We start from the raw sequence: 25,560 nt of genomic DNA, 5'->3' as shown, positions 1-25,560 counted from the left end.
AACCTTGCTCTTACCACCCTTCCCAGTCCCACCTCTCACCTTTCAAAAAGGAGATATTTGCACCTCAGTAATTCTCTGAATAGGCGGCTCTCCTTGGTGTGCTCCTGTATGTTCAGGAGGGGACGTGAGATTTAAAAGAGTACTATTTAAATAGCATTAAAGGCTTTTAGAGGCACATGGATATGCAGGGAATGGAGTGATATGAATCACTTGCAGGCAGAGGAAATTAGTTATCTAGGTATCATGTTCAGCACAGACATTGTGGGCCCATGGGCCTGGCCCTTGCTGTACTGTTTACATTTTATTTACTCAGCTTCCCTTTGACCATCCATTGAGTCCTTGTTGTGATATAAGTTTTTGAAGAGCAGCTGCCTACATGTATTGATTCACAAGCTGTATCAGTCATCCATCTGCAATATGAGCTCAGCATGCTTGTTTTTGCCTTTCTCTCTGAGAGTAGAGGACATGTCCAACCTGACCTGCCGGGATTGTCCTCCTGCTCTGCACTTTGCAACTCCCACATTCTTTAGTTGAGGTTCTATTGTCTGAAGAAGTGTCCCAACCCAAAACGGTTGTCCATTCTCTCCACAGATGCAACCTGACTCGCTGAGTTACTCCAGCACTTTGTGTTTTACTCATGATTCCAGCAGCTCCTTGTTTGGCCAAGGTTCTTCATCTGTGCTCTCGCTGTCTAACTGCTCCCATTCACTCATTGAGCAGATAACCTTGTTTATCTGTTTATCCCCATGGTCGCCCCAGGCTCCACCCGATCAGGAACAGCCCACTCCCCCACACTTCCTGCAGCTGAACATGTTCCTTCTCACCCCTTCCCACTTCTGACAAACAATCTTCGACCTGGAACGTTGAGCTTTATTTCTCCACCCACCGATGTGGCCTGACCGGATGAGTATTTCCTACCTGTTCTATTTTGGGTTTGGATTTACTGCACCTGCAGTTTTTATTTGTTACGAGTCCAAACCTGTTTTCTCGTGATTACACTCACCACCCGGTGATATTTACATAGGGAGCTCCTGCTATTAATGAGCAACAATGATCCAGAATAGAAAACTCAGCAAAGGGAGTGGCACACATGTTGCTAACACGTGACTTCGTCCTTACCCGTTCATTTACAATCTGTCACACTCCCCATCTCCCTTCCCCTTCCCCCTGGCTAGTAGTCTTCTGTGCCTCCGTGATTCAAGTGCCCATCTGGACGATTCTTCAATGATGTCATCATACTTCCACCATAGTTGGGTAATGATTTCCAAGTACTCACAACTCTCTGGGTGAAAAGGATCCCCCTCTGATCCTCTCTAAATCTCTTCACCCTGCACCCAAACGTATGTCCTTAAATTGAGTCTGAAGAAGGTTCACAGCCCAAATGTCGCCTTCCATTCCCTCCACAGATGCTGCCTGACCCGCTGGGTTTTACTCAAGATTCCGAAATGTGCATTTCCTTGTGTCTCCTCAGATTGTATCTGCCTCTGATATGAGGACGTTTCCTGCAGTCAACCCTATCTAATTTGGTTTAGAGAAACAGCATGGAAACAAGCACTTCAGCCCAATGAATCCACGCCGACCATTGTTCACCCGTTCACACCAATTCTCTGGTATCCCATATTCTCATACACTCCCGACCCACGCAGATACAGAGAGGACATGCAAACTCCACACGGATAGCACCCAAGGACATATCAAACCCAGGTCTCTGGTGCTGTGAAGCTGCAGCTCTACCAGCTGCGCCATTGTGCCACCCACTACACCTATACTAAATGATATACCACCTACAATTTTATATGTCTCAATCCAATGTTAACATCTTCTGCTCCAGAAAAAACAGACCCAGCCTCTCCAATGTGTCCTCAGAGCCACTGCTTCATCCCAGAGACAATGACACAATTGTCCTTATAACAGACAGGAATGCAACTATCACCTTATAGTAGTAGGTGTTAAAATCACAGAGAGCTTTGATAGAATAAATAGTTTTGCACAATGGAGAGAGGTTTGAGAAAAGTAGTGATGAAGAGTGGTGGTGAAGGGGTGCACTGACTGAGAGGCTGGTGAAAGCAGAATCGACAGGAACGTGGGGGAAAAAGATCAGAAAACAATTAACTGCGGGTGCTGCAAATGTGAAATGAAACCAGAAAATGCTGCCGCTGTTTGACAGCACGATGATTTATAGTACCAGAAATATGAACTCCGTTTCCCTCTCCACAGGGCTGCTGGCCGATAAGTGTTTCTGGCATTTATGTTTATACCTTCAAAAGGAAGCTATGGCCAGACTCAGGGAAGAGTGCAGGGCAGTGGTGAGAGCTGTTTCAGAGAGCTGGCATAGTGGCATCGGGTCGAATGGGTCACTGTGCACAGCTTTGATTAGTTTAGAGACACAGCGTGGAAAAAGGCCCTTCAGTCCACTGAGTCCATGCTGACCATTGATCAACTGTTCACACTGCTTCTATGATATACTATTTTCTCATCCGCTCCCTGCACACTAAGGGCAATTTACAGAGGCCAATTAACCTACAACTTGCGCGTCTTTGGGATGTGGGTGGAAACTGGAGCATCTGGAGGAAAATCATGTAGTCATAGGGAGAACGTGCAAACCCCACAAAGACAGAACCCGAGGTTAGGATAGAACCCGGGTCTCTGGCGCCGTGAGGCAGCAGCTCTCCCAACTTGTACAGAGTGCCAGACAGGAGCAGCGTGAAGGTCCAGGGCACACTCTGTGGAAGCGAGTGGATTTTCTGTATCATTAGCCACACAGTGGGACCTCTCTGTGTCCACAGACACCCAGCACCTGAAGGCCCGCAGTTCGCATTGGCGTGGTAACCTGGCAGTGAGGAACCTTTGGTGGCGAGCGGGTGATGGGTCACAGGTACTGAGAGCCCCACCTCCAGCCAAGACGCACGTGTGGGGAGATGTTCTGGTGGTGGAGACGTTCAATATGCAGGTAAGAGAGGTGAGGTGGCATCACACTGGATGGAGGGTGGGTAACTGGGCCTGTCATGAGGCATGTCCCACTGTGCGGCTGAAGTCTGGTGTGTTGTGTGATTGGGGAACTCTGGGATCTCATCTCCATTTGACTGGTGCCTGGCCAGGCGAGTCCCACTGTGACGGACGCAGGGAAATGTGTGCTTTGGAGAATGTCGGCGTCGAGCCCACTGTGACTGCAGTGGGACCAGTGTCCTGTGTGAGTACCACTCGTTGCCGCGCGTGGGAGGGTGCACCCGGCCTCTCACTCTCCCGTCTCTGCCTCCAGGGGAGTTACAGTCAAACCAAGTCTCTCTTGGGCGATCACGCCGGGAATCTGCACCTGGACAGCATGGTGAGCGAGCTGCAGCTGGAGGTCTCGGAGACGGCCGTGGAGTGTCTGTCCAAGGTGCTGGCCCTGATGCAGGGAGGTGAGCAGGAACCTTTGGCAGAGAGCCCAGACAATGGGGGATATACTACTGCAGATTTGGACTTCAAGAGTGGACAAAAGGTCCAATTCTCGAAAGTGGACGTTAAACTGGAACATATCACCCTCTTCTTTCTCTCCAGTACAGTAGGTGAGTGGCAGGTGATCCCTGTACCTTTCCATTGCATTTACGTTTGAATCCCGAGCACATAGACCTCGGCAATCTATATCTTTACTGTAGTTACCTGCTTTTGTTCAGATCCTTTCAATATGCAGCAGAACTCTGCAGCAAATGGACAGGCAACATTTTTGATCAGGAGAGTCCGCAGAAGGGTCATGACCCAAAACATTGTCTGTCCAGATGCTGTGGATGGATGCCAACACCATCCCTGGCAGCACATTCTAGCACCGACCACTCTCTGGGCCTGACCTCTCACTTTTCCCGCACATCTTTAAACATTGCCTTTCTCACCATAAAGCTACCGCCCATAGTCTTTAGGGATATAGAGGGGAAACAGGCCCTTTGGCCCACTGAGTCCAATGTCAAAATGCACCCATATTTCTCAGCTGATTCTCCCACCCCATAGTCCAACAGCATGGGCACAGGCCATTCTGCCCACCATAGCCATACTGACCATGGCACCCATCTGTAACAATCCCATTTTCCAGAACTTGGAATTTTTGGAATAATTTACATATCACAATCATGTCTCCTCTTAATCGTCTCTCCAGGGAGAACAGACCCAGCCTCTCCAGTCTTTAGATTTAGGTTTAGGTTTATTATTGTCCCCATGTACCAAGGTACAGTGAAAAGCTTTTGTTTGCCCATAAAATTTGAAATGACTACACATGAATACAATCAAGCCAAACTTAAATACAGCAGCTGAAACAAAGTTGTCTCTCCCCATTTGAGACCTTCGGACTATCTTCATTCGGACTTTACTGGACTTCATCTTTCACTAAAGTTATTCATGTTATTCCCTTTATCATGTATCTGAACATTGTGGACGGCTCGATTGTAATCATGTATTGACTTTCCGCTGATTGGTTAGCACCCGGAAAAGCTTTTCACTGTATCTCGATACACGTGACAATAAACTGAACTCAACTCGTACCTGAAACACCCCATCCCCGACAAAGTCCTGGCGAATCTCCTCTGCACTCGTGCAGTGCTGCCACATCCCCAGTCAGTGTCCGATCACCGCATCCAGGGTTGTGGATAAGTGGGTGCAGCGGGCAGCAGCAGATACTCATTCTCCCCTCCCTGGCCTGAAAACCCGCGCTGCTGCTAACCTTCCCTCCTCGGGGGTCTGTACAATCCCAGCAGGGAGCGGGCTAAAGCTGACCAGAGGCTCTCCGAGAGCAGTGGGTGAAGATCAGGGAGAGAGCTGGTGATGGGCGGATAACCTGTAGAGACTGCTCTCTTTGTTGTGTAGGTGCCAGCATTGTACGGATGAAATCCTTGTCCATTAAGAACAACACGGACAGCTTAATCAGCGAGGTGGAGAATTTATCCTTGGTAGTGGAGAAGGACATAAAGAGCAGCATACGGCTTCTGTCCAATGTGGAACCTATCTCCAAGCAACTCCTCTCTGTGTCCCAGTTCACTGCAGCGTTCTTCATGCATGGCTGGTCCTTCGAGGTGAGAGTTCATCAGATGTGAGTGTGCAGCAACTTCTAATCAATGCTTGGCAAACAAGATCAACTCCTTACGGCCAGGTTCCTCGAGTGAGCTGACAACGAATGGCCAGGCAGACAGAATGGGGAGGAAAAGATTGATCTCAAATCTCTTTTTTTGTTTGCACAGAAACTTGTCCTTTGACCCCACCTGTCCATGCTGACCATCGATCACCTATTCACACTAGTTCCCACTTTTGCAGCCACTCCCTACACAGTAGACAATTGATAGAGGCAAATTAACTTACAAACCCGCTCATATTTTGGGATGTGAGAGGAAACAAGAGCACCCGGATAAAACTTATGCGGTCATAGGAGAACGTGCAAACTCCACACAGTCTCCAAGGTCAAGGCCAAACACGGGTCTACAAGTTGTGCTTCCGTGCTGCTATATTTATCTTTCAGCGAGGGAGTTTTTATAGCTAGTTTACTGTTGCCAAGAAATCCAGTTGTGCAATGTTTTGGGGATTATGCAATTGAAAATGTAGATGGTTTTCAGGTAGAGTCTTATTTCTTCAGCTATTACTCAATTGATTACTTTTGCTGTTATCTCTGGGCCCAACAGTGAACAGCGAGTGGGGATGCTGCCCCATAATGACAGACCTCGGCTCATTGTGGACCACAGGTGCTATCTATGTGGAGTTTGTACGCTCTTCCTGTGACTGCTGGGTTTCTCCTGGATGCTCCTGTTCCTACCACATCCCAAAGTTGGTTAATTGCCTGCTGGTGTGGGTGGGGGAATGGGAGGGAAGTTGATAGGTATGTAAAAGTGTTTGTGTTCGGGTAATAAGTGGGATGGCATAGACATGGTGGATCGAGCAGCCTCCTAAGGAAGTGATGATGACTTCTTGCCTATTTTGGGTCATGATTCACTCTTGCGCTCCTGAACCGATTCAATATGTTGGCTCTGGTCTCCCTCACGCCCAGGTCTCCTTCACCCCTACTCTTCCCCCCTCTGGCCCCCACGTTCCATTATCTTCCCCCTCAACCCTAGCTGACCCTCAGTGCCTGCACAGTGCTTCCCTTGGCCCTACCTGGCCATCAGAACTAGCCGATTCCCCATCCTGCTGATGATCAGAGTCTGCAATGTGCTCCCACCTAACTGCCCCCACCAGCAGAACTCTCTTGTTCACCCTTTCCCCACCTACCAACCCCTGCCTGTCCTGTGGCCTTCAACCAGCCCTAATGAGCCTGGCCTCGGACTGAATTAACCACCATGTCTGATGATGGGCCAGAGGACCAGCTGGAGTTTACATTGGTGGGGGGTTTAGACCGCAAATGGACTTTACCTTGCTATCACTCCCCTTTAAAGAACCATCCCCACCAGCTAGAATTTCCAGGCCAACTTTGCTTTAAGGAGTAACATCAACTCCTTAGGTGGCTTTGATCCTCCCTATCTCTCTAACCTCCAGGCAGCATTGAGTAAGCAATCAAAAAAGGAAGGAAATTGTGTGTCTGCGCGTCACCCTTCAGAGAGGCGAGATTGGATCAGTTGTGGCCTGGCATGTTCCCACGAAACAGTGATGAAGTGTTAATGTTTGTGTTTCAATGCAGCCGAGTGAACTCTCATCGTGGTCTCATGTGATGGATTTCAAACAGTGTGCTTCCATGCACCAATGCTCATCCACGTGTGTTGCTTCATTGTTACTGCCCCCGCACAAGGACACACCTTTCATGATACCCCGACAAGAGTGCAGTGCCTCCTCAGTACTCCCTCAGCACCGCCTCTAGAACATTGCGGTGCTCCCTCACTGCTCCTCCCACGGTGCGGCGATTCCTCACCGCCCCTCCCACAGACGTGCTGCTAACTCTCCTCTTTCTCCCACAGCTGAGCTCAATCCAGGACGTCAGCGTGCATTGGGACCCTCCCAGACACATGCTGCTGAACCACCACCTGCAAGAGGCGGCCTTCCTCCAGCGCAGCCTGCGTGCCAACCTGCCGCAGGGCCGGCCAGCGGGGAGCGGTGGCGGCAAGGTCAGAAAGCTCCTCCATCTGGCGCTGGAGCTGAAGAACCTGGCGGTGATGGCAAGCCTGGGCCCAGAGCACCAGGTGCAGCTGCGGGCAGAGAACCTAGTGGGCACGACACAGGCCGGGGGCAGGAGCCTGCAGGCCTCCCAGGTGGTGCTCAGCTTCGACGGGCACGACATCTTCTTGGCCAAGGAGGCCGACGTGCGGGGAGGGGATGCGGGCGAGCGGGAGGCCCAACTGGGGGCCAAGAACCGGCTGTGGACCCTCCAGCTGTCTAGCCTGGCCGTGGAGTTCCCCTTCCGCTACGACTTCTCCAGCGCCTTTGACCGCTGTGTGACGGTGGTCAAGTGGCTGAAGGCCTTGCACGGGTCGGGCGTCGGTGCCGCCGGGGTCGAGGGGTCAGAGGGGCCGCTGCCCCCTGACCTGTCGCTGCGGGTGGGCCATTTCTCCATGGTGCTGCTGGACAGCGTGTTCGAGGTGAAGCTGCGGGACGACTATGAGCTGATGAAGGACGAGAGCAAGGAGAGTGCAAAGCGACACAAGCTGCTGGACGCCCGGGTGACCGCTCTGCGCAAGCAGCACGGCGAGCTACTGCCCGCCCGCAAGATCGAGGAGCTGTACGCCGCCCTGGAGCAGACCAACATCAACATGTACGTGCAGCGCTCACAGCGCCTCTACGCCAACACGCCCATGCGCAAGGCCCTGCTGACCTGGGCCGTCAGCGAGCTGGAGATCGGCGCCGCCGCAGATCACTCTGCCCACGGGCACGGACCGGTGCAGGAGGAGATGCGGAGGCTGGACCGCGTCAGCCCCTTCCCCCTGGACGGCCTGAGGCTGCTCATCCAGTGGTGCCGGCGCGTGACCTTCAAAGCCAAGGCCTTTCTCGGTGAGTCTGAGCTGCGGGCAGCATAGGAGATCATCGTCCCATCCCCAGGGTCCCCTTCCCTCCCCTCTCATACCCCGAGCACCTTCATCCCATCTCCTCCCTTTCCCATACTCTCATCTTCTCTCCCACCTCCACCCCCTATCTCCTCTCTCAGACCACCTTTCGTCTTCCCTCCCTCCCACCCCTCATCCTTATCCTCCTGGCCCCTCCTCTCGCTCCTTTCTTTACTGTCCTCTTTCCTGACCCTTCCCCATTCCCTCTTCCTACTCCCTGCCTCCCACTGCTGAATCCCAGCTCACACAGTGTCAGTTTCTCACCACCTCCTCCTCCTCTTCATCCCCCTCTCGCTTTACCTGCGATACTGCCCTTTCAGAGGTGCAGAGGTCCAACTCTGTTAGCGGGTGGGTTCAGAGCCTATGCCACAGACAAGGCAGGACAGCCAGCACTGTGACTGTAAATTTAGTGACAAGAATAAGCAAGTTCGGTATTCCGACTGCGCATGCCCAGGTCATAGGTCACTAGCTATAAAACAGTCTTGACAACGGTGGTGCTGCATTATGTGCAGGCTTGCGTTTCATTCGTAGTCGGGGTCGGGGTTGGCTCTCCGTTCATGCGGGTGCTGTTAAGTTGCTGTTGGGCCGTTCCTGTCCCCTCCCCGGTGTCCCCTCCCTGGTGTCCCGTCCCTGTCCGGAGGTGTCCGAGTTGGCCCTGGGCTTGCAGCCGGCACTGCAACCACCGGGTTGGCTAGCAGCCCTCCACCTCCACCCCCCTCCCCTCCCCTCAGTCCGACACCGAGATCCTGCTGAAGATGGGCAGCCGCCGGCCCTTCTTGACGACTCGGAGCCGCTGCTACTGGAGTCATCCTGGTCGGAAAGAGAGTCTGCAGACAGGCTCCTGCCGGCCATGGTGCAGGCCAGGAGCCCGCTGGAGCTGCGGGTATTGTTGGTGATGGTACTGCTGGTAGCAGCAGCAACCTCCTCCCCCTCACTCAGTCCCAAGCCCAGAGTCCAGGCCAGCTCCAACTCCAGGTCTGGGCTGAAGGCCGCCCGCAGCGCGGCCCAGTCTAGTGTCGGACCAGAGGAGGCTGAGCCCAGGCTGGCGCTCTGGCGCAGGCTACGCAATGTTGTGGATGAAGTGGCAGTGGGTACCATAGGGGCAGAAGCCGGTGGTGTGCAAAGTACGGCTTGTACTTGGGGTAGCGGCTGTGGCCGTGGGCAAATGGCACTTGTCGCCGTAGCGGCCCATCGGGTAACGGGTTCCTCTGGAGTTGGAGCGGGGTTGGGCTGGAGTTGGAGCAGGGTTGGGCTGGAGTTGGAGCGGGGTTGGGCTGGAGTTGGAGCGGGGTTGGGCTGGAGTTGGAGCGGGGTTGGGCTGGAGTTGGAGCGGGGTTGGGCTGGAGTTGGAGCGGGGTTGGGCTGGAGTTGGAGCGGGGTTGGGCTGGAGTTGGAGCGGGGTTGGGCGGGAGTTGGAGCGGGGTTGGGCTGGAGTTGGAGCGGGGTTGGGCTGGAGTTGGAGCGGGGTTGGGCTGGAGTTGGAGCGGGGTTGGGCGGGGAGGGAGTGGCGGGGGTTGGGCTGGAGTTGGAGCGGGGTTGGGCGGGAGTTGGAGCGGGGTTGGGCGGGAGTTGGAGCGGGGTTGGGCTGGAGTTGGAGCGGGGTTGGGCTGGAGTTGGAGCGGGGGTTGGGCTGGAGTTGGAGCGGGGTTGGGCTGGAGTTGGAGCGGGGTTGGGCTGGAGTTGGAGCGGGGTTGGGCTGGAGTTGGAGCGGGGTTGGAGCGGGGTTGGGCTGGAGTTGGAGCGGGGTTGGGCTGGAGTTGGAGCGGGGTTGGGCTGGAGTGGGAGCGGGGTTGGGCTGGAGTTGGAGCGGGGTTGGGCTGGAGTTGGAGCGGGGTTGGGCTGGAGTTGGAGCGGGGTTGGGCTGGAGTTGGAGCGGGGTTGGGCTGGAGTTGGAGCGGGGTTGGGCTGGAGTTGGAGCGGGGTTGGAGCGGGGTTGGGCTGGAGTTGGAGCGGGGTTGGGCTGGAGTTGGAGCGGGGTTGGGCTGGAGTTGGAGCGGGTTGGGCTGGAGCGGGGTTGGGCTGGAGTTGGAGCGGGGTTGGGCTGGAGTTGGAGCGGGGTTGGGCTGGAGTTGGAGCGGGGCTGGGCTGGAGTTGGAGCGGGGCTGGGCTGGAGTTGGAGCGGGGTTGGGCTGGAGTTGGAGCTTCATCTCCGCGCTAGCTGTGGGTCTGGGGCCACTGGTTTCATCGGTCCAGGGCTGTCGGTTGGCCCGGTGGGAGAGGGAGAGGGGAGAGGTGAGCTGGGGTTGGCTTCTCCGCACTGAGCCTGGCGGGCCGCTGTCATTTTGGTCCAGACATCTCGAGTGGGGTGGGGGGAGGGGGAGGGAAGGGGGGGGTTACCGGGGACAGTCCAGTGGCGGTTCGGCAGCACTTGCGGGTCCGTGCTGACCAGCGATCACTCGTACACGAGCACTAGGGACAATTTTTACCACTCCAATTAGCCTAGAAACCTGTATATTTTTGGAGTGGAGCACCCAGAGAAAACCTATGCAGATCACGAGGAGAATGTTGAAACTCCGTACAGACAGCACCCGTAGTCGGGATCGAACGCAGGCCTCTGGCGCTGTGAGGCAGCAACTATACCGTACGCCACCGTGCCACACATTGTCAGTGATGAGTGGACACTGAAGTGGTGACCGTGATCGAGAGGCTTGTGCGTTGCTAACCTGGCGTTTGTCTCCGCAGTACGAATCCGTGACTATCCTCGGTACCTGTTTGAGATACGGGACTGGAAGCTTTCGGGGAAACTGATTGGGGCGGAGGAGGACGGGTGCACCGGTGCCAGGCGCAAGGTGCAACTGCCCCTGGGGGCTCCCTGGGGGGACGTGGTCATCGAGAGGAACATGCCCCCTTTGAAATGGTACCACGACTTTGAGAGTAAGTACTGGCGCGCGTCTCCTTGCTTGGGGCCGTTGTGCATCAGGATAAGGCTCCTGACAGTCTCCCTCTGCCTCTCCCAGGCCAGATCTCCCTCTTCACCATCGTGTGGGGTCCATGCTGGGACCCAGCCTGGACACTGATCGGGCAGGCCATCGATCTCCTCACCAAGCCCACCATTGATCCCAGCCCCCCTCTCACCTGGTGGGACAAGAGCCGGCTGCTCTTCCACGGGAGCTGGAAGATGGACATCGAGCAGGCCAACCTACATCAGCTCGCCACTGAGGTACGGGGGAGAGAGGGGAGGGGGAGAAGCATGGGGGGAGGGGGAGAGGGGAGAGGCAGGGAGTCTGGTTTGGGTAGAGGGGAGAGGGGGGAGGGACACAGGAATAGGAGATGTACGAGGAGTAAATAATGGGGGAGGGGCACGTGAGGGAGGGACATAGGGAGAGGTGAGGGGGAGATGGGGAGGGGCACGGAGATGGAGGAGAAGAGAGACTGAGGAGAGAGCGACGAAGGTGAGGAGAGGGACGAGGGAGAGATGGAGCGGGAGGAGGGGTGGGAGGGAGAGAGAGAGATAGGTAGAGGAGCGAAAGATGGATGGACAGGAGAGAGGGACGAAGGTGAGAACTAGAGGGGCGTGGGGGAAGTGGATGATGGTTGAGGAGGGAGGGTGAGAAAAGAGGAGGGAGAACGGGTGAAGAGGGCTGGTCGAGGGAGAGGGCAGAGGGACGATAGGGAAGGGGGAGAAAGGATGGGCGTGAAGGTGGTCGTTGGGGGAAGGGATAAAGCGTGGTGGGGAGGAGAGGCAAGGCCAAGGGATGGAGGTGGGAGAAGAGGGCAGGGAATTGTAGTGTGGATGGTGTGAACAGGAGCAGGCAGAGGGAGGAAGATGTTGGTGGGAAGTGAGATGGAGATTGTGCAGGTAGTGGCGGTGGGGAGCATGTTTCAGTCGTTTTGGTGAGTTTGGAGAGTGCAGGGACAGGCTGGGAGGCGACTCCTGTGAATGCCCTTGTAGTTTGCTGGTTACGTGCTATCGGCCCACAGGACCCCTACAACACCACGGAGAACATGCACTGGGAGTGGAGCAAGTTACATTTCAAATGGAAGAACTGTGAATTCAGCTTCGAAGGAGACCTGGATGTCAATGTGCGAACAGCATCAAAGTATGTCTCCCCCCCCCCCCCCCACCCCAACCAGCTCCCCCCAACGGAAGCGACAGTGAGGAGAGTCACACTGTGGGAGGGGCGGTGAGGGGGTGCCGCACTGTGGGGGTGGCGGTGAGGGGGCGCCGCGCTATTCAAGGGCGTTACTAAGGAAATGAGAGCATGTATGATGTGTGGATATTTTGGAGTTTACGCTGCTTTGGCTCTGGACATCGGTTAGACGTGTGTGAAAACACTGTGCCTTCACTGTGACATGGTGCTGGGGTGACGGGTTACTTAGTGATCACTCCGTCCTTCACCTCCCCAGGTACGACGACTGCTGTTTCCTTCACCTGCCTAACCTGCGCCTCACCATTGGCCTGCAGTGGGTCTCCCTCGGGAACCCCTTCGACCACCACAGCGTGGCACTGTGCGCCCCGCACAGCTTGGAAGCCTTGCCGGAGGGAGAGGTGCACGATTCCTATAAACTCTTTCGATCCCTGAACCTCAACCTGTCTGTGATGATGAACCTGGATGCGGCAGGAAAAGGTGAGTGTGATTGCTGGAACCACCCGAGTTTACACTGAGCTGGCGGCACACAGCTCACGCACCCTCGCACTGTTCTCAGGCATTGATGTGTGTGTGTGTGTGTATGTGAGTCGAGAGTATGAGACTGAGTCTGTCCAAAGATTGCTCGCATTTTCTCTTTTGTTTATACTGTGAGAACATAAGAAGCATTCAGCCCCTCACGCCTGCTCTGCCTTGTATTAGATCATGGCTGATCAATTATTGGCTCCAGCTCCATTCTCCTACCTGTTCTCTTAACTTCCCCCGACTCCTCCCAGAGCTGGATTCACAACCCTGTGAAAGACATTCCTCCTCATCATTTTAAATGAGGAACCTGTGTGCCAATCTCTGGAACTCTCTGCCACAGAGGTTAGTCGAAGCCAGTTCATTGGCTATATTTAAGAGGGAGTTAGATGTGGCCCTTGTGGCTAAGGGGATCAGAGGGTATGGAGAGAAGGCAGGTACGGGATACTGAGTTGGATGATCAGCCATGATCATATTGAATGGCGGTGCAGGCTCGAAGGGCCGAATGGCCTACTGCTGCACCTAATTTCTATGTTTCTATCTATGTTTCTATGAGTGGGTGTGAGCTGGGAGGGTACGTTTACACCATACTGTGATTGTGTACAGGGATGGTGTGTTTCCACTGCACTGTGAGCGTGTACCAGAAAGATGTGTGTTTACACCATAGGGTGAGTGAGTGTATTGTGCGGGTGTGTGTGGATACCACACTCTGAATGTGTACTAGAAGGACATTTGTTTACACCATAGAGTGAGTAAGTGTGTACTGGGATGGTGTGTGTTTACACCGCACTGTAAGTGTGTACCAGAAGGGTGTGTGTTTACTCCATACAGTGTGTGACTGCACTGGGAGGGTGTATTTACACTACAGTGAATGAGCGTGTACTGGTAGTGTGCATGTGTGTGTTGTTTTGCAGTCATGTTGTGAATGTTTGCCCACTGCTGTAAGGGGAGTTGTGCTGGTGGTCATGGGGATGTTGGGTCATGCTTTAGCCAGTAATGCCTTCTGTTCCCCTCGCAGGAAGGACAGAGTCGCGCATGCTGTTGTACAGCAGTACTCTGCGCTGGATGCAGAATTTCTGGGCAATGTGGACGACGGTCTCCAGACCCATCTGTCGGGGCAATCTCTTCCATAATCTGAAGCCAAGCAAGAAGAAGCTGAGCCAACATTACAAGCTAGCCTCCTTCAACCCTGTCTTCCCTCAGTTACAGGTAGAGTAGCGCCTGCTGTCTCCCATTGCCCCAGCCTTAGTGCAGTGGCTATCTCCATCATTACTCTATTATGGGGCTGTCACTCTCAGGCAGCTTGACCTTTCAGACCGGTCATTCGTCGGCTAAGATCTGCCTCTGACTGGACGTCTAAGAATGTTTCTGGGTGACCGGGATTCTCCCACCGTCTGATTACCTACCGTCTCTGAAAACCTTTAGGAGTTTTCCAGTCCTTGGATCTCTCTGGTGTTTCTGTGTCTCTCAGGGAGTTTCAGGGAGTCCGTGGGAATATCCAGGTTCTCTGTGTGACTCCAGTGTATTGGCTCTCTCAGTGAATGCCCATCTCTCTGGGCGCATGCATGTGGTCGGCCAGGGTCTGGCTCCCTCAAGGTCCCCGCGGAGAAGAGGCCAGAACCGGGTGAACTGGGTGCCAGGTGGAGGTGCGGGTACCGGGAGGGTGGGGCCGGGAGAGAGGGGGTTGCCCGGGTGCCGGCCGAGGGATCGGGTGTGCCCGCCGGTGGTGGGGGGGCGCGTGTGTGTTTTGTGTGATTTTTAGTGACGTGCCGTTGTCTGATCCCTGTAATCTGCCCTCTCAGGTTCATTACTGGGCATCGTTTGCCCAGCAGCGCGGCATCGAGCTCCAGTGCTCCCAAGGGTATGTCTTCACCCGAGGAACCCAGAGGTTCATTCCCCAGGGTAAGATAAAAATTGTGTTTCTACAGCGACCTACCTGCTTTACTGGCAATATTTCTGACCTCGCTATCTCACAGCGCCAGAAGCCCGGTTCCATCTGGAACTCGGTGCTCTCTCTGTGGAGTTTCCATGTTCTCCTCATGACTGAGTTTCTCCCAAGTGCTTCGGTTTCCACCCACTTCGCAAATACGTGTAGGTTGCAGGTTAAGTGGCCTCTACAAATCGCCTCTAATGTGTAGGGAGTGGGTGACCCCAGGAACCCCACCATTGGCTGTGTAAAAATAACTTGCCCTGCACATCTCCTTTAAACTTTGCCTCTCCACCTTAAACCTGTGCCCTCTAACCTGAAATTTCCACCCTGGAGAGAAAGGTTCTGATTCTCTACCTTATCCATGCCTATTATAATTTTATACACATATCAGCTCTCCCCTCAATCTCTGGCAGTCCAGAGAAAACAATCTAAGTTTGTCCAACCTCTCTGTAGTTGACACCTTCTCATCCAGGCACCATACAGGCAAACCCATTCTGCACCCTATTCAAAGCTTCGTCCTTTCTGTGATGTAGCGACCAGAACTGCACACAATACTCCAAATGTGGCCAAACCAAAGTCTGTGAGAGCTACAACCTGACTTCCATCCCCCTCCCCAAATATTCCCCCCCAGCCGCTGGGATTTGTCTGTCCGGGTGGATAGGGTAGAGGCGATTGTTTCTTTAGCCTTTTCACCCCCACCCCTCCCCGCGAAGTTGCCAGCACAGACTGAGAGACGGGTCTTGCCCCAGCAGGGGGCTCGGTGCTGCGACGGCCCATCTCCGAGTGGAACGTGACGGAGATGTGCAGCGAGCTGAACCTGGTCACCGTCTACCTGATGACGTCGGCCGCAGATGAGAGCACCGAGCAGAGGCTGGACGCACAGGTCACCAAGACCCACCTCCTCAGCCTGTCCTCACTCAGCTATCAGCGGCAGAGCGGTAGAGTGGAGGAGGTAACGTGGGCACGTGTCACCCTGCGACCAGACTGTGGGAGGGGGTAATGTGGGATGGGACAGCAGGGAGGGGACAACTGTGGGGGGGGGGGGGGGACAGGGGGAAGGGGTAACATGGGGAGGTAGCAAATGTGGGGGTAATGTGTGGAAGGGTCACCGTGGGGTGGGACAGCAGGGGTAGGGGGCAATTGGGAGGGATTGATGGACAGTGGGAGGGAGTAATGTGGGGACAGTGGGAGGAGCAATGTGGGGAGGGCGGAGGGGTAGCCATGACTGCATGTACTGGGAGTGCCTGGGCTGTGGGTTGTGCTGGGAGTGCCTGTGCTGGGAGTGCCTGTGCTGGAGTGCTGTGGGTTGTGCTGGGAGTGCCTGTGCTGGGAGTGCCTGTGCTGGAGTGCTGTGGGTTGTACTGGGATTGCCTGTATTGGGGGTGCCTGTACTGAGGTGCTGTAGGTTGTACTTGGAGTGCCTGTACTGGGAGTGCCTGTGCTGGAGTGCCTGTTGTGGAGTGCTGTGTGCTGTACTGGCAATGCCTGTGTCTGAACAATGATCTGTGGCGGATGATCTGGGGAGGAGCTGTGTGTGGTGGTGTGACGTGTTTCTGCCTGTTCAGGATGTATCGGTGAAGGAGGAGAGGAGCTACACACACAAGCTGTGCCTGGTTTACCTCCGAGCATCCTGGACCCCAACCAACCGCACTGTGGCTTTCGGCCTCTACGACGGCTACAAGAAGGCGGCCGTGCTGAAACGCAACCTGTCCACCGAGGCGCTGAAAGGGTTAAAGATCGACACCAACCTGCAGTCCAAGAAACCCAAGCGCCCGCCCCCGCCACCCCCCACTGTCTCCACTCCAGAGGACAAGAAGACGGAGCTGAAAGCGCAGGAATCGGCAGGGAGCAGGGCGGCAGGGGGCCTGCGTACACAAGCAGCCAGGGGAGGTGAGAAGTTCTCCACTGGATAAAATCACCAGTGACCAGTCAGTGAGGGAAGGAGGTCTGTCCCTTTTAGCAAGGCTACACTGGTGTGGATGATAAGGGGTCTGTTTTGACAGAGATGACCCAGAGATATGAGCAACGGTGGCACATCAGATTGAGCTGCAGCCTCGCAGCACCGCGACCAGGGTTCGACCCAGACCTCCAGCGTTGTTTGTGTGTGGAGTATCCCGTGACCGCGGGAATTTCCTCCGAGTACTCCAGTTTTCCTCCTACGTCACAAAGGCGTGCGGGTTTATAGGTTAATCAGGTTCTTTAAATTGTCCCTGTAAACCTGGTGAGTGGGAAGGTCTGGATAGGATGTGGGGAGAATACAGACGAGGATTAGTATGAATGGGTAAAAAAAAAAACTTGCCCTCCCACCTCTAAACCTTTTGTCCTCTCACCCTAAAGCCATTTCTCTATAGGTGTACCTTAACCGCGCACTCTCAGAGAGTCTTTGATTCTTGGGTGGGTGTAATCATGTTCTTTGGATCTAGTAAATGTCCCTTGAGAAACCAGGGAAGCAGAATTATTTGGAAATTATCATGTGGCCAGTCATGGGATCTTGCAGTGCACACTTCCTGCACCAGAGAAGTTTTTTCTGTTACTCTGAGTCCCGGTACTCACGGTGCCTCCTCTCCCTCCCTTATCCAGGTGCCTCCATGCTGCAGAGGCTGATTGAGGAGACGGACAAGTTTGTGGTTTTCACGGAGGAGGACTCCGGGGTGTGCGACCAGCTGTACGGGAGTGCCGCGTGTCAGACGGACGATGTGATCAACCGCAACTGGCTGATCGAGCTGGTTAACTCCCAGGTGTGGTTAACGCTGGAGGGGATGCAGGGAGAAATGTCAGTGCTGCAGACACAGAAAGCACCGCTTCCCCTTCTTCCAGCTCCTCCCTGCCCTCCATTTCCCCACCCCCTCCCCCCTCACTCGCCTTGCTCTCTGGGGCCCCTCCTCCATCTCATTCACTTCTCATTCACTTCTCATTGCCATCCGGCCCCTCTGTCGTGCATCCTTCGTGTTCGGCAACTCAGGCACCCAGGAACTAAGGAGATTACACAGAGTGATAGACACTGCCTGGTCCATCACAGGTACTGACCTCCCCAACATCGAAGGGATCTACAGTAGGTGCTGCCTCAAAAAGGCAGCCAATGTCATCCAAGTCCCAGGCCTCGCTCTAATTTCACTGCTACCATCGGGAACTGTATAATCTTCTTTGTTCCTTTAACTGCACAGGAGCCTGAAAACCGTGAACATCAGGTTCAAGAACAGCCTCTTCCCTGCAGCCATTAGGCTCTTGAACACTACACAACACTAACCTCTACCATGAACATCTCTGGACTGTCTTTGGTTGCACCAAGGACCGAGTTCTTTTGCACTAGTATTGCGGTTATTAATGAATTACATTTTCTTTTTTTTGTTTATTATACATTATTGTCTATTGTGTTTACAGGTCTGTTGACTATATGTAAAAATGTCATTGTTTTGTTTTCGGTACATGTGACAATTAAATACTCTTGACTCTCACGCCTGTGCCCTCCGACCCCATTATCTTTTGTGCATTATGTCCTTTGAGCTCTCTCCCTACGCGTGCCTTGTGAACTCACGCCCTCTGTCCCCTCAGGTGATGTTGAGAGGTGCAGAGACGGAAGGCTGCGTGTTTGTGAGTGCCGCCAAGGCGCAGCTGCTGCAGTGCCTGCACCACCCAGCCTGGTACAACGACACGCTCAAGCAGAAGACCACATGGACCTGCCTGTTGGACGGCATGCAGTACTTTGCCACCATGGAAACCAACCCTGAGGAGAAGGAGGAGCAGCAGCTGTGGCTGGAGGTGAGTTCTGAGGTCCCTCTCGAGTCAGCATTACTCCCTGGTCCCCCCTCTCCCCACCGGTTCTTCCTGCTTCCCAATCCCGTGCACTCTCCCCACTCCACCTCTCCATTCTGAACAAGGGATCCGGACCTGAAACACCGCCTATCCATGTCCCTCAGAGATGCTGCCTGACCCGCTGGCTTCTTCCAGCACTTTGTGTTTTGGTCAAGATTCCATCTTCATTTCCATGCTTCTCTGTTTTCCTACCTGGGACCGTGTTCTTTCTCACCTACTCCATAACATTCTGGCAATGCACTGTCGGAGGAGATGGTGGAATCAGATACAATGGAGACTCAGCGGGTCAGGCAGCATCTTTAGTAGGAATGGACAGACAATGTTTCAGGTTGGGATCCTTCTTCAGATTGAAGAATATAGCCAGATACAATTACTAGGTACAGTGTGGGGGGGGGGGGGGGGGGGGGGGAGAGATGGTGGCAGGGAGAGGGTGGCAGGGAGAGTGAGGGAGAGGTAGGGGAATGGGACAGAAATGGGAAGAGTGGGACAGAGAGAGGCAGGGGGAGTAGGAGAGGGAAAGAGAGGCGGGGAGTGGGACAGGGAGGGGAGAGGGAAACAACCTGTTTGAAATGTCCTTGGAATAAATCCAGCATTGATTGTCCAATTGCAATTGTCCCGCCCCAATGAAGGGACATAGTTTGATCACTAACATTTCCTCGTCAGATAGTGGCATTTAAGAGGCTTTTGGAGAAGCACATGGATATGCAACGAATGGAATGACTTGGATCACCTGCAGGCAGAGATTAGTTTAACCTAACATGTTTGACGTGGACATATTTTGGGCCAATGGGCCTGTTTCTGTGCTGCGTTGTTCGATGTTCGATTTTTTATGCTCTAGGTCAAAAGCATCGAAGAGCATCGGAGCCGGAATCTGGACTCGGTGGCGGAGCTGATGGAGAGCGGGCAGGCCGTGGGAGGAATGGTCAGCACCACCACAGGTGAGAGGCAGTGACAAGGGCGACCAGTCACAGCGGGCAGGAAGTCTAGCCCATACAGGGGACGGCTTGAGATGGGACAGTGTAGAGGGAGCTTCACTCTTTTTTTCCTTCCAAGGACTTATTCAATAATTGCATATTACAGTGTACCAGAAGGTACAAAAACATTCAATAGTCACATTGCATTAGGCAATCATCATAATACAGTAATGGCATCTTTATCTACAATGCACTCGACCCCCTGTGGCGACCAGCGTTCACAGAAGGCCTCCAGACTCCCCGTGGACAGTGCGCGTTCCCTCTACAGGGACACGAGAGCACGGACATAGGCCTGGAAGAAAGGCAGGCAGCCGACTCTGGTGTGACCATCGACTACCCGCTGCCTGGACCTGCGAATGGCCATCTTGGCCAGGCCCAGGAGCAAACCGACAGGGAGATCCCACCCTCGCGATCGACCCTCCCCACTCCCTGCCTTGTGTCCAAATACCAGAATCGTGGGACTAAAATGCAACCAGAACTTCAGATATTCGTACAGGGGCTGCAACCTCTCACACTCCAAATACACGTAGAACACGGTCTCTTCCTCGCCACAGAAGTTACAGGCAGCTGGTGAGTCCGTGAACCGACTTAAATATCTGTTACACACCACAGCTCTTTGCAACATTCTCCACCCCAGGTCCCCGATGTAAAGAGGGAGGACTCCCTTATAGAGAGACCTCCACTGAGGTCCGCCCCCGCTGTCAGGTGATAATACGGACTGCCAGGACGTGTCCGGACGGAAGACGAGGGTGAGGAAGTGTAGGGTGTGCAGGTGCAACCTGTACAGTAAATGCCTCTCCGCATCACGGAACGGCACGCCGGGCATCTTGAAAAAGCGGCTCATGTTGTGTAGGGCCGGCTCCCTGGAAAGATTCCGGGGCCTGATCCCAATGTGCAATTCCGACGGAGCGGAGATAAGCTCGGTCGGAATCGTTCCAAGCACACGCCTCTCCTTGATACCCACCGTACAGGGTGAGGACTGGCCACCCTTACAGCCACAACACCCCCCTCCCCCTGAGGAGCATCACGCTGGCGGAAGGTGACCAGATTCCTAACATCATGGAAGAAGTTGGGCAGATCCCGTGTGGCGGGTCGACTGATGCTTGCCACCAGGAGCCGCGAACACCCCTCTACGCAATGGTTCTGGCGGAAAAAATACGTAGTCGGAGCGTGCCATCTAGGAGGGTGCTCCGCTTACACGTACCTCTACAGGGTCCTGAGACAGAGGGCCGCCACCAGGGTACGCACGCATACCAAGGACTGGCCGCCCTCCTCTAACGGGAGACTCTGGACCGCTGCAGAAACCCAGTGCTTCTTATCTCCCCAGAAGAAACTCACTAACCTCTTCTGTATCGTAGTAGCAAAGATAGAGGGCGGGACAAGAGTAGCCAGCCGGTAACATAAAATGGAGGCTACCAGCTGGTTTATGAAAGGAAAGCACACTGATCAAGCCTGACCAGCGCCCTAGCCGGGCAATGACTTTCATCTCCAGCTCCTGCCGGTTCGCTGGCCAAGCATCCACGGCCCAGGGACTCGGGTAGACCCCCAGGTAGAGGAGGTGCGTGGTGCTCCACACAAAAGATGTCATCTCCGGCAGGGAGTCCACCTGCCACTGACCCACTAAAAGTCTGGAACACTTACACCAGTTGATCCTGGCGGAGGACGCGGCCTGCTGGCACTCACGCATCCTCCGCAGGTCAACAGGGTCAGTGAACGTAAGGAGCACATCGTCGGCATAGGCCGAGAGAACCACCCCCACCCCTGGTCCTGGCAAAGTCAGGCCTGTCAGCCACCTCCAAAGAAAACACAGGAACGGCTCCAAACAGACCGAGTGCAACTGACCAGACGTGGGACACCCCTGGCGTACCCCCCTCCCAAAATGAATAGGTGCCAACAATGAACCTTTCATTTTTACGAGACACTCCGCTGCAACGTACAAAAGCTGGACCCGGGCCACAAAATGCGGTACAAATCCAAACGCCTGCAGCGAGCCGAAAAGGCAGTCATGATCTACCCTGTCAAATGCGTTATCCTGATCAAGGGACAGAAAAGCAACTGACTGACCAGCATCCTGGGACAGATGGATCAGTAGCGACAGCACGGAACCCAGGCAGTTTGCCATGGCCCGTGCAAAAACGTAATACTCTGTGCTGAGGAGAGAGACCAGGCACCAGTTCTTCAACTGTCGGAGATCGCCCTTCTTGGGCAGCAGGATAACGACAGCTCTGCCCCACGAGAGGGGCATCTCCCCAGTCGCCAGGCTCTCTCCCAGGACCTTAGTGTAATCACCCCGTAGAACATCCCAGAAAGCTCTAACAAACTACTGTCAGGCCATCCAGCCCTGGGGACTTACCCCTCCTGAGCTGGTGCGGGAGCTTCACTCTGTGTCTGACGGGAGTGTATGATGGGATGGTGTAAAAGAATCTTCACTCTGTGTTTCACCTGTGTTGGGAGTGCGTGATGGACTGTGAAGGGAGAGCTTTGCTCTGAGTCTGTCCCTGGGAATGTGTTATGGGAGAGGAAGCTTCTAAACTGTGACTTACACATACTGTACCCAGCGAGACGTCCCCGCAGATGGATGCTAAAATAAATTAGATTAATTATTGGCAAATGGTTCAGCCTGCAACACAGGCCGATTACTCATGTGCTTGGTTTCTCTCCCCTCAGACTGGAATCTCCCCACTCAAGGCTATGAGACCCAGCAAGTACAGAGGATAATCTCCCGCTGCAGCTGCCGCATGTTCTACGTCAGCTACAGCCATGACATCGAGTCCGAGCTGACAACCCAGATCAAGCCGCCCGAGGTCCATGAAGACCAGAAGGAGGACCTGCTGAAGAAGCAGAACGGTGGGTGCGAGGGTCGAGCCGCTGCTGAGCGATTATGGAGATAGATGGTGGGAGCAAAGTGTGGGATCACCGGCATGGATGAGCAATTTGGAGCTAGGGGGCTGTCCAGTCCTGCCTGTGCTGAGGTGGCAGTGAACCACCTCTGGGAGCAGGCTGCAGGTTTGGGGGAGGTCGACAGCTGACCCTACTCTGAGAGGAACCCCACAGAATGATGCAGAGGGGGCTGTGGAGAGGTGATGAGCACAACCAGATATCTATTCCTTAGAACATAGCACAGGAACAGGCCCTTTGGCCCATGCCAAACATGGTGGCAAGTTAAGCTAATCTCTGCCTGTATGTGATCCATATCCCTCCATGTCCATGTGCCTTTCTAAAAGCGTCTTAAATGCTACTATCATATCTGCTTCCACCACCACCCCTGGCATCGTGTTCCAGGCACACATCACTCACTGTGTAATAAAAACTTGCTCTGCACATCTCCTTTAATTTTGCCCCTCTCGCCGAGACGATGAGACAATGTGACGGAACAATCCACTGCCGATCAATAGCTGCAGTTGGCTGATATTCGCTTTCCGGTAATATCCCGGCTGTAAGCCATGGTCAGTTCTTTCTGTTTGATGGTAAGAGTTGATGAGCAGAAGGGAGAGACTCGGAGGAGAGCCGGTGAATTGCGCGGGTTGTACTTCTGCTGTGCTTCCTGTGCTGTCTCTCACTCTGAATGCAATCCCCGGTCAGGTGCCGTGGACACATTCACTCTGATCCATCACGACCTGGAGATCTCCACCAACCCTGTGCAGTACGCCATGATCCTGGACATCGTCAACAACCTGCTCCTACTCGTTGAACCAAAACGCAAAGTGAGTTTGCACACAGAGATGAATAATTCTGGGCTCACCTAGAGCTGATTGAGTGGGCATGCATGTGTGCGTACGTATGTATGTTCGGTTGCAGTTTCTCATAAGTGATAGGAGCAGAATTAGGCCATTTGGCGCATACGATACGATAAAACTTTATTCATCCTCGGAGGGAAATTTGTCTGTTGACAGTCACAACACACAAGGTACACAAACTTGAAATTGGAAGTGAAATCAAAAAGAAAAAGACAGCTGACTGTTGGCTGGCTGCCGTGTGCACAGCGCCTTCTCTGGAACAAATGAACAAACAAACCAACTCAGACTTATCCCCTGTGCAGAGGATTCTGAACTAGAGTGCCCCCTCCCTCACACCAGATTCCACTTTGATCTCCCACCGTCCCTCACAGCGGTCCCCCCACGCCGGGTCCCCATTGTCTTGCCCTCCCGCTCACGTTCATCGACCGCAATGAACCACCGCCAACGAGGCTCCCGTTGCCGCCTCTGCGACCCCATGGCCGCTGAGGCTCCAGCTGCTGCCGAGGCTCCCACCGCTGCCAAACTCAGCTTCATCGCAGTTCCCTGGGAGGACTGTGGGGCGAGTCGGGCGTTTTGTTCGTCGTTCTGGTCGTTGGCGCAGCAGTTGCACGGCGGGTGGATCAGGTCCGAACGGCTCCCTGGGACACGCCGTGCGCAGCCCCCTGAGACACCAAGTTTATTCCGCCATTCATTCATAGATGATCTATCCATTCCTCTCAACCCCTGCCTTCTCCCCATAATCCCTGACACCCGTACTATTAACTTATGATCACAGCCATTGGTCATTGATCCAGAGACCTAACTTGAACTTCACCAGGTCAGCTGGCAATATAACTTCAAGTAAATGACTAAATCTGGAGTCATAGTTGTTGGTTTCATTCATTTCATTGAAGTATCCAGAATTCGTTAAATAGTTGATGTTGGTGTGGCGTTTCATTGGCTGGGTGATGAGAACCGAGTGTGGTAGTTACGACCTAGCTAAGAAATGTCGTCACCCAGACATTGGTGAATCTTAATAGTACTCAATCCCAGTAGCGTGCGTGCGTCCGCACATGTGCGCCCGTCCCCCGGTGAGTGGGAGTGTGCCGGTTGTCTGGGTGAGGGTAGGTGTGCGGGAGGGCCGGTGACTGTGGAGGGGTGACGCGGGGCTGGGTGTTGGGCGGCTGCTGGTTACATCTATCTCTACTTGCAGGAGCACAGCGAGCGGAAGCAACGGGTCCGGTTCCAGCTGGAGATCTCCAGCAACCCGGAGGAGCAGCGCAACAGCATACTGCACCTGCAGGACGCCGTCAGGATGCATGTCACCCGGATCCGGCAGCTGGAGAAACAGATCTACCTGATCGTCAAGGTAAAAATAGAAAAATAGGTCCATTCGGCCCTTCAAGCCAGCACCGCCATTCAATATGACGACGGTTGATCATCTAAAATCAGTACCCCTTACCTGCTTTTCCACCGTATCCCTTGATTCCTTTAGCCTTAAGAGCTGTATCTAACTCTCTCTTGAAAACATCCAGTGAATCGGTCTCCACAGCCTTCTGAGGCAGAAAATTCCACAGATTCTCAACTCTGGGTGAAAAAGTTTTTTCTCACCTCAGTCTTAAATGGCCTACCCCTTATCCTTAAACTGTGACCCCTGGTTCTGGACTCCCCCCAACATCGGGAACATTTTTCCTGCATCTAGCCTGTCCAATCCTTAAAGAATGTGATATGTTTCTATAAGATCTCCTCTCATCCTTCTAAATTCCAGAGAATGAAGGTAATACCCTCTTCTTCTCCGTCCAGCCAGCTGTCCACAGTCTGCTGCAGTGGCAGTGAGTGCAGTCAGCAGAGCACAGAGCTCCCGTCCGATGTGTCAGGCACTCGCCCACTGTCTGCAGACAGATGGCATAAGCCTGGGTTTAGGGAGCATTCCGATGGAGGGGTTGGAGGGGAGAGAAATGTCAGGGCCTGGGGCTCAGACCACTGGTGGGTGAATGACCAGGGGTGAAACAATTCACACTGTTGGTGGTGAGGTCACCTGAACTGGAGGACAGAGATTTCACAGGGGTGTGAGGGCTGGAGGGGTTAGAGAGGTAGGTAGTGCTGTCGGTGCGGGGAGGCCGGTGTTACAGAGACAGAGGGGAATGCAGAGGGGAGGGTTACATATAGGGAGGGGTGTAAGAGCCAGGGGTGTAGGGAGGGGCTTACAGAGATCGTGAGGGGTGTTATGGCCCGAGGGAGGTTAAGTGACAGGGAGGGGTGAAGGGGCCTGAGGGTGTTACCAAGATATTGAGAGGTGTAGGGGCTTGAGGGGGTTATTGCAATTGGGAGGTGTGCAGGAGGTACAGTGGTTACAGAGATAGTGATCGGGGCTGGAGGGGGTTAGGGAGGGAGGGGTGTAGGGGGCAGGGGGCGTTACCGAGTCAAGGAGGTGTGCAGAGGCCAGAGGGGATTATTGAAATATCTTAAATAAAGCTGGATGAGCTCAGCTGGTGAAAGGAGAAGTTGAATGGCATGTTTGGGAATGTGACAGAC

General features: G+C 54.1%; 1 protein-coding gene across 4 annotated transcripts in view; it reads left to right on the top strand.

The window, feature by feature from the left end:
• Nucleotides 1-25,560, top strand: part of LOC129710601 (bridge-like lipid transfer protein family member 2) — a 56,686-nt gene that overhangs the window by 17,922 nt on the left and 13,204 nt on the right. Inside the window, exons 13-30 of one of the 4 annotated variants that reach the window (XM_055657727.1) lie at nucleotides 2,787-2,950; nucleotides 3,260-3,548; nucleotides 4,834-5,039; nucleotides 6,903-7,929; nucleotides 10,665-10,856; nucleotides 10,940-11,142; nucleotides 11,904-12,022; nucleotides 12,330-12,550; nucleotides 13,611-13,801; nucleotides 14,395-14,494; nucleotides 15,275-15,474; nucleotides 16,088-16,412; nucleotides 17,103-17,260; nucleotides 18,075-18,281; nucleotides 19,174-19,273; nucleotides 21,977-22,156; nucleotides 22,892-23,013; nucleotides 24,239-24,394. In XM_055657727.1, coding sequence (XP_055513702.1) covers nucleotides 2,787-2,950; nucleotides 3,260-3,548; nucleotides 4,834-5,039; nucleotides 6,903-7,929; nucleotides 10,665-10,856; nucleotides 10,940-11,142; nucleotides 11,904-12,022; nucleotides 12,330-12,550; nucleotides 13,611-13,801; nucleotides 14,395-14,494; nucleotides 15,275-15,474; nucleotides 16,088-16,412; nucleotides 17,103-17,260; nucleotides 18,075-18,281; nucleotides 19,174-19,273; nucleotides 21,977-22,156; nucleotides 22,892-23,013; nucleotides 24,239-24,394 — 4,160 coding nt within the window. Of the gene's footprint in view, nucleotides 1-2,786; nucleotides 3,549-4,833; nucleotides 5,040-6,902; nucleotides 7,930-10,664; nucleotides 10,857-10,939; nucleotides 11,143-11,903; nucleotides 12,023-12,329; nucleotides 12,551-13,610; nucleotides 13,802-14,394; nucleotides 14,495-15,271; nucleotides 15,475-16,087; nucleotides 16,413-17,102; nucleotides 17,261-18,074; nucleotides 18,282-19,173; nucleotides 19,274-21,976; nucleotides 22,157-22,891; nucleotides 23,014-24,238; nucleotides 24,395-25,560 lie in introns of all 4 variants that reach the window. The other 3 variants (XM_055657726.1, XM_055657725.1, XM_055657724.1) reach the window with 3 other exon arrangements.

Source organism: Leucoraja erinacea, chromosome 28 (genome assembly GCF_028641065.1).
Source record: "Leucoraja erinacea ecotype New England chromosome 28, Leri_hhj_1, whole genome shotgun sequence".
Taxonomy (NCBI): domain Eukaryota; kingdom Metazoa; phylum Chordata; class Chondrichthyes; order Rajiformes; family Rajidae; genus Leucoraja; species Leucoraja erinaceus.
This window is presented reverse-complemented; position numbering and strand designations above follow the sequence as displayed.